At 51.2% G+C, this 12,835-nt stretch overlaps 7 protein-coding genes across 7 annotated transcripts; 3 read left to right on the forward strand and 4 right to left on the reverse strand.

Annotated features, from left to right (window-relative positions):
- Positions 1-45: 45 nt before the first annotated feature.
- F5B22DRAFT_571928 (Sas10/Utp3/C1D family protein) lies at positions 46-1,505 on the reverse strand. The gene has a single exon (XM_047973172.1). It carries the CDS (start codon positions 1,348-1,350, stop codon positions 217-219), a length of 1,134 nt encoding a protein of 377 aa, XP_047833425.1. The 5' UTR covers positions 1,351-1,505; the 3' UTR covers positions 46-216.
- Positions 1,506-1,765: 260 nt separating this feature from the next.
- Positions 1,766-4,365, forward strand: F5B22DRAFT_596754 (Nonaspanin). Its single transcript, XM_047974261.1, has 3 exons — positions 1,766-2,054; positions 2,163-4,061; positions 4,125-4,365. Exons 2-3 carry the CDS (start codon positions 2,177-2,179, stop codon positions 4,190-4,192), a joined length of 1,953 nt encoding a protein of 650 aa, XP_047833426.1. The 5' UTR covers positions 1,766-2,054; positions 2,163-2,176; the 3' UTR covers positions 4,193-4,365.
- F5B22DRAFT_571933 (vitamin-D-receptor interacting mediator subunit 4-domain-containing protein) lies at positions 4,109-5,725 on the reverse strand. Its single transcript, XM_047973173.1, has 2 exons — positions 5,486-5,725; positions 4,109-5,355 (listed from the first exon to the last, which is right to left on the reverse strand). The coding sequence occupies exons 1-2, from the start codon at positions 5,673-5,675 to the stop codon at positions 4,523-4,525; spliced, it is 1,023 nt and encodes a 340-aa protein (XP_047833427.1). The 5' UTR covers positions 5,676-5,725; the 3' UTR covers positions 4,109-4,522.
- A 181-nt stretch (positions 5,726-5,906) lies between these two features.
- F5B22DRAFT_596758 (ubiquinol-cytochrome-c reductase complex subunit-domain-containing protein) lies at positions 5,907-6,814 on the forward strand. The gene is made up of 5 exons (XM_047974262.1): positions 5,907-6,015; positions 6,107-6,159; positions 6,326-6,379; positions 6,501-6,648; positions 6,711-6,814. The coding sequence occupies exons 1-5, from the start codon at positions 6,007-6,009 to the stop codon at positions 6,717-6,719; spliced, it is 273 nt and encodes a 90-aa protein (XP_047833428.1). The 5' UTR covers positions 5,907-6,006; the 3' UTR covers positions 6,720-6,814.
- F5B22DRAFT_596761 (uncharacterized protein) lies at positions 6,815-8,747 on the reverse strand. The gene has a single exon (XM_047974263.1). The coding sequence runs from the start codon at positions 8,544-8,546 to the stop codon at positions 6,981-6,983; it is 1,566 nt and encodes a 521-aa protein (XP_047833429.1). The 5' UTR covers positions 8,547-8,747; the 3' UTR covers positions 6,815-6,980.
- F5B22DRAFT_571976 (DIE2/ALG10 family-domain-containing protein) lies at positions 8,728-11,452 on the forward strand. Its single transcript, XM_047973174.1, has 5 exons — positions 8,728-9,169; positions 9,226-9,314; positions 9,368-9,930; positions 9,978-10,118; positions 10,174-11,452. Exons 1-5 carry the CDS (start codon positions 8,963-8,965, stop codon positions 11,067-11,069), a joined length of 1,896 nt encoding a protein of 631 aa, XP_047833430.1. The 5' UTR covers positions 8,728-8,962; the 3' UTR covers positions 11,070-11,452.
- Positions 11,453-12,523, reverse strand: F5B22DRAFT_572034 (uncharacterized protein). Its single transcript, XM_047973175.1, has one exon. The coding sequence runs from the start codon at positions 12,328-12,330 to the stop codon at positions 11,836-11,838; it is 495 nt and encodes a 164-aa protein (XP_047833431.1). The 5' UTR covers positions 12,331-12,523; the 3' UTR covers positions 11,453-11,835.
- Between the last annotated feature and the right edge of the window lie 312 nt (positions 12,524-12,835).

Below are 12,835 nucleotides of genomic sequence, written 5' to 3' on the forward strand. Positions count from 1 at the left end.
AGACAGATTGTGCGTAAGGGGCTTAGATTACCTTATAGCTCGTTTTGTGCGAAACGCAGACGCATTACATGTAACGAATGGATCATGAATATAGAAGGACCAAATTAAAAGGGGAAAAAAGTATAGAAGAAATACTTCCATATTTTGGATATGAGCTTGATTGCGATTGTTTTCCTTCTTTGATCTGTATAGCATCCGTGGAGTTTGCGTCTAGATTTATCGTTTGCCGCGATCTCTTCTTCCTCCCTCCATAACCTTGACCTTCTTGCTAAAACGCTCACCAATCTCCCTAGTGTCACTGTTGAGACCACTACCGCGATTGCTATCGGTTGTTTCTCGGCCTCTCTTGCGACTCTTCTCCAGCAAGGCCTTCGTACTCCTACCGCCGCCTTCTCTCTGCCTCGTCAGCTTGTTGATGCGATCCACACCCTCGCCAAGGTCCCGCCATTCTTCCCCACCGAAGCTCATCTTTGCGCTTCGGCGCTCCTGCTTATTCTTCTCGGCGCGCTGCTTCTTGCCTTCTTTGGGCAATCGAATGAAATTGGTTTCCTCAAATTCTTGCCTCCGTTGTTCCTCTTCGCGCTCTGATGTGGTCTTCACCTTTCTGCCGCCAAAAGTTACGTTCGATCCCACACTGGGGAGGGCCGAGGGAGCAGTCGAGAGTTCGTCCGCGATGTACTCATTCATCGTAGCAGACTTCATGGGTCGGCGCTCTGTTCGCTCTCGTCGCTCAGTAGTGGGCATGACGACTGGGGTGATCTTGGGAGGTCGGTAGACGCCGGTCTTGTCCTGGGTCGCTGCCGCCGCCATGCCTACGGATACAGGTGCCGAGAAGTTAGCAAACGAGGGACCTTGTTTGGCGTCCGCCCGCCTGCGTGCTCTGTCATCTAGCTCGCCATCGTCTCCGTCGGCTTCCTCGTCGGAATTCTCGTCAGATTCTGATTCTGATTCGGCCTCTCGAGTATCATTCGCCATCTTCTCGCTCCTGTCTGCGTCATCTGCAGCGCGGATGATCTTGTCGAGCTGGAACCGCAGTCGTTCCTCTAGCGGGCGCACACCTTTATCTAGATACAGTCGCAGTTCAACCAACTTCTTCACAACGGCATCCGATATCTCGCCCGAGTTGTCGCTCGAACCTGCATCGTCGCTCTTTGCATTCCGTATTTTGATTAATATTAAGAAGACCAGGTTCTGTAGGTATGATAGAAGAAGTTCATTCTTGACGTCGAGTAGTGACACGCCATTCTCGATGCTCTCTATGCCGGCAAGTTTAGGCGTGGCCTCGATCGCGGAAGACAATGAATTGCTGAGAGAGTCAAACAAGGACGACAAATTCACGGTTGTCGCCATCTCCAGTGAGTGAGACTCAGTATTTATTTCAGGCAAAGATGAGGATGGCCTCGCCTATTGAAGAGCATGTGGTAAATGTTGAAGCGCGTTGGATACTTCAGAAAAATAAATTAGTATCTAATCGGACGATAAGATAGCTAAAGTGTTAGTGTCCAGGCGGACTCGGGTACCTAGCGCAGGTACAGTACTTATGGCTATTAGACCGAGGCGCTGCTAGAAGCAATAAAATTTGTTTAGCGTCTCCTAGTAGCACTATTATAGGGGCTAACTGGCCTGAACTCATCCTGGGTTTTCTCCCCTACAAGGTAGGGTACCTGCAACTGGTAGTAGATGGATGTACCCAAGTACATGTGGCACCCCTGAGCACCAAAGAAAGATCGACGTACAGTTGTGATGTAGCGCTCTGCAAGGTAGCATCCTGACATAAACCACGTACTACCTATGTATCTAAGTAAGCTCCCATCCTCAAAGTCATCGAATCTATTTATGTGTCCGTACTTGAAGTAGTTCTATGCCTATGCCTATGCCTGCCTGCACTGCGCATACCTGCCTGCCTACCCAGTTCATCCTCTCCTAAGTCTTGTTGCTTCGAAGTCTAGTTTTCTTTGCGCGAACCTCTCATCGCAGTGCGAGCCTTTGTGCTCTGTAACCCGTACTTGAGACCGCGCCGTACATCATCTTGCGCGTTGGTTGTCACTATAATTGTAAGTTTGGGAAGGGAGAGCTCTCGAGTTACTGATCCTCTGCGGTGGGATACTAAGTTTCCTCTGACATTATGGGATGTGTACTAATACCTCTCTGATTGTCTTCAGACGCTCTGCCGACAATGAAATCTCCATCAATTGCGCCAACGTCGGCGCTGCTGTCAACGCTTTTTGTCCTTCCACAGCTCACTGCTGCCTTCTATCTCCCCGGCGTCGCGCCCACCTCCTACAAGCCAGGCGGTGCTGTCCCTCTCTTCGTAAATAGCATCAAGCCCGTTGCTGCGCCAGATGCCCGTCTTCACTCCGTCCTGTCGTACGACTACTATGACACCAGGTTTGGGTTCTGCCAGCCTGAAGGTGGCCCCCAATATGTCTCGGAGAGCCTGGGGAGCATTCTGTTTGGTGACCGGATCATGACCTCACCCTTCAACCTGAAAATGGCACAGAATGAGACTTGCATCAAACTGTGCAATGCCAAATATGATACCGAAACGGCTCATTTTGTCAACACGCGGATCCAGAAGGGTTTTGCTCTAAACTGGCTGGTGGACGGACTACCCGCTGGACAGAACCTCTACGATGATCTTACGGGCACCAACTTTTACAGCCCGGGCTTCCATCTTGGTGAGGTCGCAGCTTCCGATCCCAACGGACCAACCATATTCAACAACCACTACGATATTGTCATCGAGTACCACAAAGTTCGCGGCCATGAGAGTCAGCTTAGAGTTGTGGGAGCTATGGTCCAGCCATATTCGAGAGCCTATCCTCCCGGAGAGGGTGCGCTCGATTGCAATGGCGAGGGTATCGGTCCGGTCGTGCTCTCAGAGGATGTTAACCAGGTCACCGATGTCACATTCTCCTACAGTGTCTACTGGAAAGAGTCTCCCACGGCCTGGGCTACCCGGTGGGACAAGTACCTGCACGTTTTTGATCCCAATATTCATTGGTTTTCCCTGATCAACTCGGCTGTTGTAGTGGTTTTCCTTACCATAACAGTTGCTTCGGTTCTGTTCCGGGCTTTGAGGAAGGATATTGCCAGATACAACCGTCTGGATCAAATCAACCTCGACGATCTTTCAGGGGGAGATAGCTTAGAAGACGGTGTGCAAGAAGACTCCGGCTGGAAACTCGTCCATGGTGACGTTTTCCGATCTCCATCTCATCCTTTGCTGCTTTCCGTGCTGCTAGGCAACGGTGCTCAATTGTTTGTCATGACAGGCTTAACCATCTGCTTTGCTCTCCTCGGCTTTCTTTCACCGTCCAACCGTGGCTCTCTCGGCACCATTGCGGTTTTCTTGTACACGCTTCTTAGCTTCGTCGGTGGTTACGTCTCAGCCAGAACATACAAGTCAATGAATGGCGAGAAATGGAAGTTGAACATTGCGTCAACTCCTCTGCTTGTCCCGGGCATCGTCTTCTCATCTTTCTTCTTCCTCAATCTCTTCCTCTGGGCTAATGGCGCTGCCGGTGCCGTTCCTTTCGGTACTATGCTTGTCATCATCGGTATCTGGTTCATTATTTCGGTGCCTCTGTCCGTTGCTGGTTCTTGGTTTGGTTTCCGCGCGAGTGCGATCGAACCCCCTGTCCGTACCAACCAGATTCCCCGCCAGGTCCCGCCCTCTACCACTTATCTTAAGCCTATCCCCAGCATGCTACTTGTTGGTATCCTCCCATTCGGTGCCATCTTTGTAGAGCTTTACTTCATCATGAGCTCCATCTGGTTCAGCCGTATCTACTACATGTTCGGTTTCCTCTTCCTGTGCTACGGTCTCATGATCATCACCTGTGCAGCCGTTACCATCCTTATGGTCTACTTCTTGCTCTGCGCAGAGAACTACCACTGGCAATGGCGTGCTTTCCTCGCGGCGGGTATGAGCGCAGGTTATATCTTTGTTAACGCCCTGATCTACCTCATCAGCAAGCTCTCTCTTGGTGGATTGTCCGGCACTGTGCTGTACATCGGTTACAGCGCGCTGCTATCCTTCCTCTTCTTCATATTATCAGGTATGTCCATGTTCCTTGCATCGTCGGGCGCACAAAGTTGCAGAAGCTAATATGAGTGTCCAGGATCAATTGGATTCTTCGCCAGCTGGTGGTTCGTGAGGAAGATCTACGGCTCCATCAAGATTGACTAGTGGCAAACATAGTACAAAGCCAGTCGCAGTTTCTAGGCGACTAGAGCCAATACAAAATACCTTCACCTTATTATAATTGGGTTACATGTATTATAGATTGTATGATCATGAAGATAAAAACATTCAATGGCTATAGACATACTTATTTTGGTAGTTTCAAATGCATATGACGCGATCATTCAGAAAGACTTTGAATACGAATACTATGCGGTATCAAGTTATTTGATCATCCACTGCTTTCTACATAAGCGGGGAGTATCATTAAGAAATGACCAGTCTAGCGTAGCACATGTCCTACGGGTGATGTCCGTCCATCTAACTCTCGCCTACCTAATCATCATCATCGTCGTCGTCATCCCCCATAAACTGGAACTGCGCCTTAGGCTGCGTAGGAGAGGCCGATGCCGCCGGTCCACCGCTAGGCTGCGGAGCACCACCAGTCGAGACGCTCGCGCGCCGCCAGCTTTCGGCCTCTTTCTCGCGATTACGCTCGCGCTCGGCCCGGAGACGCGCCTGCTCCTCGCGCATGCGCCGCTCCCTCTCTTCTCGCTCGACGCGCTCTCGTTCCTCGGCTTCCTTGCGCTCTTCTTCCTCGCGCTCCTTGCGCGCCCTCTCGGCTTCCGGATCGTATCCTTCCGCCTCAATCCCTTGCTCCGCCATGTACGCCAGCGACGCGATGGCGCCGTGCCGCACCTGCTCCTCGCTCGGCCACGGGACGAATGTGTACGCGCTGTGCGGATTCAGGTAGATCGCTAGCTGCTCGGGCAGATCCGTGCTCGACGCTCCGCCGTTGACCGTCGTAGGTAATGGCTGCTGTGCTTGCGGCGTCGCTCCGTTGGGGGTCCCGCCCGCGGGCGTCGTCGCTGCTGTCTCGGGCGCGCTGCTGGCTTCGCCGCCTTTGGCCTCGCTCATGGCGGCTGAGATCGCGTTCGCGGCGCCGACGGGCGGGATCGTCGTCTTGCTGATGCGCCGCGCGTAGCTGAGCAGCTCGTCGTATCGTATCTCGTAGTTTGGCCCGTCGGGGAAGACGGTCGCGGAGGCGTGCACGAGCTCCTTCCGCGTGTTGGCTAGGAGCCGGAGTGTGTCTTTGATTTGAGCATCGTATCTAGCTGTTGAGGCGCGCAGGTCTTGGAGCCGCTGGTAGTTGGATTGGTGGGTTTGCACTGTGTATCATTGTTAAGGGATGGTTCAAGCACTGAAGTTCTTCTCGTTCATGATTGCCTAGCAGGCAGGAAACCAATATATAGTTCCTGAATCTCAGGCAAGGGTATCGCAGGGTTGTCATGAACGTACAGTCTTGGAGTCCTTTGTTGAGCTCTGCGTCTGCATTTCCCAGTTCCTGTACCTGGGTCGTGGAGGGATTGTATTTAGCAATAGAGTCGATGAGCGTCCCTAGGGCCTTCTCAACTCGGTCAAAGCACGAGTCTAGTTGTTTATTCATGGTGGGTGTAGCAATGCTGGCGCTATCCAAATGCTTTAGCATGTGTTACATCAGCATCGCTGATGCTTTTGGAAACTCGGATTCTTTTTCCGTTGGCATTGGTTGCATACCCCAGGCCGACGCGCTTCTGATCGACGTCGGGAAAAGGTGGGTCGACTGCCGGTATCCACTCCTTCATCCCTCGAAGATATGTGGCTCAGACCCACTGTCATGTGGCGCGTGACTGTGGCTAAGCAACTACCGGCTTTGGCCGACCCATCGGAAGAATGTCGCGCAAGCTCTCGGCTGAAGCTTCCATCACTGATTTGGTCGCCAACAACACAATAATCTGCCATTGAGATTTCTCACTCGTTTCCTACGATCCGCAGACAAAATGGTTCAGGTAAGCTGGATTAACCTCTCAACTTCCAAAACTGAGCTCACAGTTTTCTCCCGTTTTCTCGGCCGCATGTGCTAACCCATCGACTTCACAGTCTCTCATCCCCAAGGCTAAGATCCCATCTTACAAGAGTCCCTATGGACCGAAGTGAGTACCGAACGCCCCAGAACGATTCCCGAGAATATTTTCGAAATATCATCGCCGGTTACTTCGGAAAATGCACCACCCTGGTGGTTCACACGAAGCAGCGCAACCTCCGAACGAGAACTGAAAACACGGGCCAACGGAAGGCTAACCTCGATACGCAAATTAGGTATCACTACCAGCCTAACATTGCTGGCTTCACCATGAAGCAGGCTACTGGACTGTAAGATTCTCAATTGACTCCGAACTTATAAAGGGAGGTGGATAGTTGTCATCTGCCCAATCGAAAGAGAGAAACTACAGGAGGGGATAAACAGGCGCAGCGCTAACGATTGGAACAACAGCGCCGTTAAGTCAGGTGCTTTCGGCGGTGTCGCTCTCTTTGCCGTCATCTTCTTCGCTTCTGGAATTCCCAGGGTGCAGCAGGACATTCTACAGAAGATCCCCTTCATTGGCGACCACTACATCAAGGAGATCCCCGCCTCAGACAACGTAAGATCAAAAACTGCTGACCTAGAGACTGACAATATCATGGCGACTAACAACTTTTCTAGCCCTTCTAAGCTAAATGCAAGCCTTTGAAGAGTATGGAAAGATTATGATCAACCGCATCGGCCAGCAGCGTTGCATGTACCGCGAACCTGTATTAAAACAATACCAATAGATTTCATTCCGTCTTCAATTTGGCTTGTAGTAGTTCCGTGACTCCGCTTATCTAAACACATCCCATACCAAAAAGCTTTTGATCTAAAAATGTCTACTCTGGTAATAGTACAGGTTTGTCTTTCTAATGCACGACGGTGACCCCGCTTCTACGCTATCCCTTACGCCTTAGGTGCATCTATCTCCTTCCTCATCTCGTCTTTCATGCGTGTAACCGTACCTGCGCCGCCGTAAACAAGGCCGGTGTAGACCATGGCAATGCTCGCTCCCGCATTGAGCACCTTGAGTGCATCATGTCCATTAGTTATACCACCTGTCGCAAAGATAACCTTTTGCTCTGATGTATTACCCGACGCCAGTGTGACATCAGGCTTGGACTTGGTAGCTAACCCTTCTTTCGGTATCCCGATGATTGTGTCATCGATGCCAGTAATGCTTGCATCAACTGCTTCGTCAACTACCTTCTGCTCTTGAACGAGCTCCCGCCACGAACTAGCGTCTAGCATCTTTCTGTATCGCTTAACAAGGTCGACAGTGCGGCCTAGCATCATGGGGCCTGAGTAACCACCAGTTTCCGTCAATGTCATCTGCTCCTTTGTCGTAATGCCGACACCAGGGGGTATGATACCAGTCCTGCGCTTCGTGGTGTTTCCAACGATAACTCCGTCGACACCGCTGGACCACACGGCCTGGACAATTCCTTCCAATTGGTTGTCTTCATCCTCGTCCGGCGAGACTTTGACCATAACTTTGGGCTTGACTTTCCTGTCCGTCTTCCGTGCTTCATCGACCACTGCACTTAGAAGCTTGGTCAGGGGTTCGACGGCCTGAAGATTACGCAGACCCGGCGTGTTAGGGCTGCTCACGTTGACTACTAAAACATCCGCATAACGCCCCAGCTGTTGAACGCAGTAGACATAGTCCTTCGCAACGGCCTCTACGTTGCTCTCATCGGTCTCCTTGTTCTTGGCGATTTGAACCAGTAGTAACCGGCCAGGTAATAAACTTCCGGGCGGAACTCCTGCCTCGCCATTCAAGACACTTGATTCGTCTAACCCAAGAGTCCTTCCAAACCTGCGCACTCGTTCTCGCAGGCGCATTGCCATATTATCGGCGCCGCGCGAATTGAGACCGTACCGGTTAATAAGGCCGTCGATGCCAGGCACTCGGAACATGCGTGGCTTAGGGTTCCCTTCTTGGGGTCGAGGTGTGCAGCCTCCGACTTCAACGATCGAGGCGCCAAGAGCGAAAAGTGCGTCGGGGATTTCAGCGTGTTTGTCTAATCCCGCGGAGATGCCAATTGGGTTAGCGAGATGCGTGCCGAACACGGAGACGGAGATGTCATTGTCGCTTTTAACGGTCAACATCGAAGATCGCTCTCGCGGGTGCAGGTTCAGGCTGTAAAGGTTCTTCATCGATGATACGGCGGCGTTGTGAGCCTCCTCGGCATCTGGGTAGATGAATCGTAGCAGTGGCGGGACGACATAGCGATGGAAGAAGGCGCGTGTGTCGGTGGTATAGATGTAGATAGCAACACCAGACAGGGCGACGCTGGTGACTAGCAAGGCTGTTCGGGCACGAGAGACACCGGCTGTCGAGCTCGAAGTCGAAACCGCGCGTTGGGAAACCAAATGTTGCGCAACCCGTCTTGGGGCTTGTCGCGTGGCCATTACCGGAGCAGTGGCGGACAAAAGCGTACGCTTTGACAGAGCGCGTGGGAGTGCCATACTGGTGGTAGGATCTTGGGCTCTGCAGCCCTCAATGGCCAACGGTGAAAGAGTGACTAGATGACCAGTGAGAGGTGTAAACGGGTCGAATGGCTTGAAACATTCATGTATGGTGAAGTGACGTCTCTGACAGCTGCAGATGGTGGTGTCTTGCCTGTGCTGGCAGCTGCAGCAGCCCGGTATCCGGTAACACGGAAGCGCCCGATCATGTCTCGCTGTCGTCTTACTTAATTTGGAAGTAATTGGCTTCAAACAACCAGTGAGAGCAAACACGCAGCTGGCGTGTTAACTTCCACTGAGATTGTTTTCTCTCACTATTTTCACTCTTAAAAATAATAATTCCAATATGATATAAATTTTGCTCGATCGGTTTTCTTTCTTTCCCAGCTCAGCCAGTCCCAATCAATGCGTCAAAGATGAGTGACACTTTAGCCCCCAGTGAGCCATCACTAGGGGTATGGCTTAGACCTTTCCCGGTCTTATTCCTCGCTGCATATCTATTCACCAGGTTCTCATCCATGCGAGGCTTAGTCCTCGGCACATTCATTCCGCTCGCATGCATTACTCCTTTGGCGCTTTCATGGCTGTTGGTCGTTACTGAACACGTGCCGGCGCCGTACCTGGTACGAATCTAGTAGCTTGAACTCTACAGCCAATGAACTAACAATTGATTCACCAGGACGAGGTCTTTCATATCCCCCAGGCCCAAGTCTACTGCCAGGGGAGATATCTCGAATGGGATGATAAAATCACAACACCCCCTGGATTGTGAGTTCAGACTACCACCGCATCATTTGTCCCACAACCGCTCAAACGTCTAGGTATATCTCAACAATCGTCTTCAACAAAATTCTACGCCTTCCATGCACCATTTACAACCTTCGAGGCTTCAATGTTCTTGTCGTCTCGTTGATTACGGTTCTCGTCCTCATTTGCAGAGCGCGCTTAGTTCACATCCCAGGGAAACCAGGCGCAGATCGCGAGATTACAATTCGCGAAATAGCGACGGGGATCAATATCGGCCTCTTCCCAGTCCTTTTCTTCTTTTCGGGGTTGTATTACACAGATCCCTCATCTACGCTTATAGTATTACTCGCATATGCGAATCATCTCACAAGAGTAGGCGCGAAACCGCCTTCATTCCTGAACGATGTGTACACTCTCGCTCTTGGCATTGTCACATTAGCCTTCCGACAGACCAACATATTCTGGGTTGTGGTCTATATGGGTGGATTGGAAGTTGTCTATGCGATCAAGACCTTGAAACCAGCGCCTGTGGAAACACCGAAATTCCAAACATTGTCCGATCAAATCGGATTCTATGCATGGAGATACTCTCTTGGAGACGTGCACGATGTTTCGCTAAGTCTTGCGCAGCCTATCGGTAAGTATTAACGACAGCCCTTTCGGAAATCATACTAACCAGATCAGATATTGTCCTTTGTGCATTGAGCATTGGAGTTGCCGCGACGTGTAATCTTCCGACAGTGCTGCGTAGATTTCTGTGGCCACATGGGGTGATCCTCGGGGCATTCGTTGGTTTCGTCGCCTGGAATGGCGGAGTAGTATTAGGTGAGCTCGATATGATTGCTACCCCATACCTGCTCCTAATAATAATGTATCACAGGCGATAAATCCAACCACGTTGCCACTCTGCATCTCGCGCAACTGCTCTATATTTGGCCTTTCTTCACGTTCTTCTCTGCGCCCCTTTTCATTCCCCAGCTCCTAAACTCGGTAATCACGACATACCAAACGATAACTTCTGAGATCCGCCAGAAGTCCCTTTCAGGACTCCTCAGCCGCATATTATCAGTCCGCCTCGTAATCACAGTCGTGCTCAGCTGCGGTGCTCTAGTAGTGGCACTGCTCATAGTGCGATTCAACACAATCATCCATCCTTTCACGCTAGCCGACAACAGACATTACGTATTCTACGTCTTCCGATACAGCATATTAAGAGCATGGTGGATCCGCTATGCCCTCGCGCCCGTTTACATCGTCTGTGCCTGGCTATGCTGGGCTGTCTTGCAAGGACCCCAGGTGCCTCTGCCCTCTCAGCAGGATCGGATTCAGTCGCCATTTATGTCGACTCAAAAGCCGCGTTCTCCTCATTCGAAAGCAGCCCAAGACCAGAGCGTAGATGAAGTCGACGCCGAAGCGGCATCACCACCCACCTCCACCGTCCTAATGCTCCTCGTTACCACCGCACTCTCCCTCATGACAGCACCGCTCGTCGAACCACGCTACTTCATCTTGCCATGGGTCTTCTGGCGCCTGCTCATCCCCACGACTTCAATGCCCTCTCTATCTTCCCCATCCCAGCCGGGTAGACGCACAAAGGCGCCTAAACAATCTCCATCGCGCCGCAGTCATGAGGCCTCTATATTATTGTTGGAGACAGCTTGGTTCGTGCTGATCAACGCAGCCACCGTGGACATATTCATAACGCGACCGTTCTACTGGCGCGCGCCGGATGGCACGCTGCAGGACGAAGGGCGCGTGCAGCGATTCATGTGGTGAGTAGAGGAATCAAATCAGGGGATACAGCCGGAAAATACCACCTGGAGTGAACTACTGCTGCTTTCTCTAGTATAAGCATTATGTAGTCAATCTTCAAATGTGGGTTTCTTCAATTATGGTGATAGATAAAAGGGGTAACTATAACGAACGACATAGCTTATGTCACTAATTCATAGCTGGGAGAGTCAATAATTACATGATTATCACCCAAATCCATAGCAAAGTTGCATTAATACAAGGCATATTGATTCAAAGGCTGACATTTCAACGCCCGAGTGATTTGGGTTTACGTATATGTAGATGATATGTTCACAAGTTGACATATTTGGAAGGAAGCGGGACAGTGTCCGTTACGCAGCCCCGCCCACTTTTCACGACCAAGCTTGCTTTTCTTAAACGCATTATTCTGTCTCCAAGCCTGTAAAACGCCATTTCCAATAAACAACCATTTTGCGCCGTGACCATTTGCCGTGGGGAGCCACCCCAGGGTCTTTATGTCTCATGTCATCCGTGTCTTCATGCCCGGCCTTGTAGCCAAGTTCATCCCTGTATGATTGTGGCTGCCGTCCTCAATGATGGATGCGACATGCCACGATCTCTAACACTGCCAGGCCACCTCTATCTGACGGCCCCTGCGCTCTCCCGCAGAGACCAAAGTAAGTCGCCCTTTCCTGAAATGCGTATAATAAACGTGTAAATTCTGCTAGGTTTTTGTCCGTTGGTTGGAATTTGCGACACCTTCTCGACTCATCTATCCTTGAGCATCTTATAAGCTCAAGCGATCTAGACTGAGTCGGTCTTGGCTACGCACGCGCTTTACGACACCGAGCTTGAAGAATTTCTCCTCGCCGCCGGCGGTTCGACCTCCAATATACCATTTATCAGCGCCTAGCACATCGCGAAACCCCTCGCTACTACTATCACTGCCGCGCCGATGGCCTGAGCCGCCCGGGATGGGAAGTGGCGAGTGTAACGATGGGAGTTGATTCATCACGCTGCCACTACCGCTTGTCCGCTGCGGCGGGGGCGATGACGTCGTCTGTGTCGAGCTTTGGGGGTGGGAGGGAGATGAGGAAGAGATAGACCGCGCCTGCGAGGGGGATTGTGATGAGCCGTATGATGCGCTGGCGGATGAAGACTGTGTGGTGGCGTGCGTATGTGTATGCTTGTTGGGTTGAGGTGTGGCGGATAGGGAGGGCGGCTGTTGGCGAAAGGCGGCCAGCAAAGACGATAAGAAGAAGGGTCGTTGTGAGGACGGCATGGTGGTTGGTGGGTGAGTGCTGTCAAATTCAAACAGACCGATACCGCTTGGTGCGATGTGTGTGGTCCGGATTAGTGTACGGAATGACTCCAATATTGTTATCTCAGTTGAAAGACGCCTGTAGTTGATTCTCTGCAGGCCAACTGGAGAGATATGAAGACATATAAGTCTTCAGGACAGTTCGGGTCAATTGCTTGGTAGAACCGATTCTATTCGCGTATCTTCGGCTGAGGTCCGAACGGAATAGGTCAAGGTCAAGGTCAAGAAGCGACCTCCAGGTGCATTCTTTAGCGGTGAGTATCCAAACGCTGGAACAATAAGAAAGAAGCGTCCAGCGCCGACTGATGGCAAGTGAAAGCACAGATACAAAAAAAACCAGCAGACAGATGGTTTCGCTGGTCGATGGTTGGATGGGTTGGAGGATGATATACAGGAGGGATTATCTATGGAGGAGCGAGAAAATCCTGACGTCGGAGGGCCGACTCAGCTAGTTGAACAAATGAAT

The sequence above is a fragment of the Xylaria bambusicola genome (assembly GCF_022495145.1).
Source record: "Xylaria bambusicola strain CBS 139988 unplaced genomic scaffold F5B22scaffold_9, whole genome shotgun sequence".
Lineage (NCBI taxonomy): Eukaryota > Fungi > Ascomycota > Sordariomycetes > Xylariales > Xylariaceae > Xylaria > Xylaria bambusicola.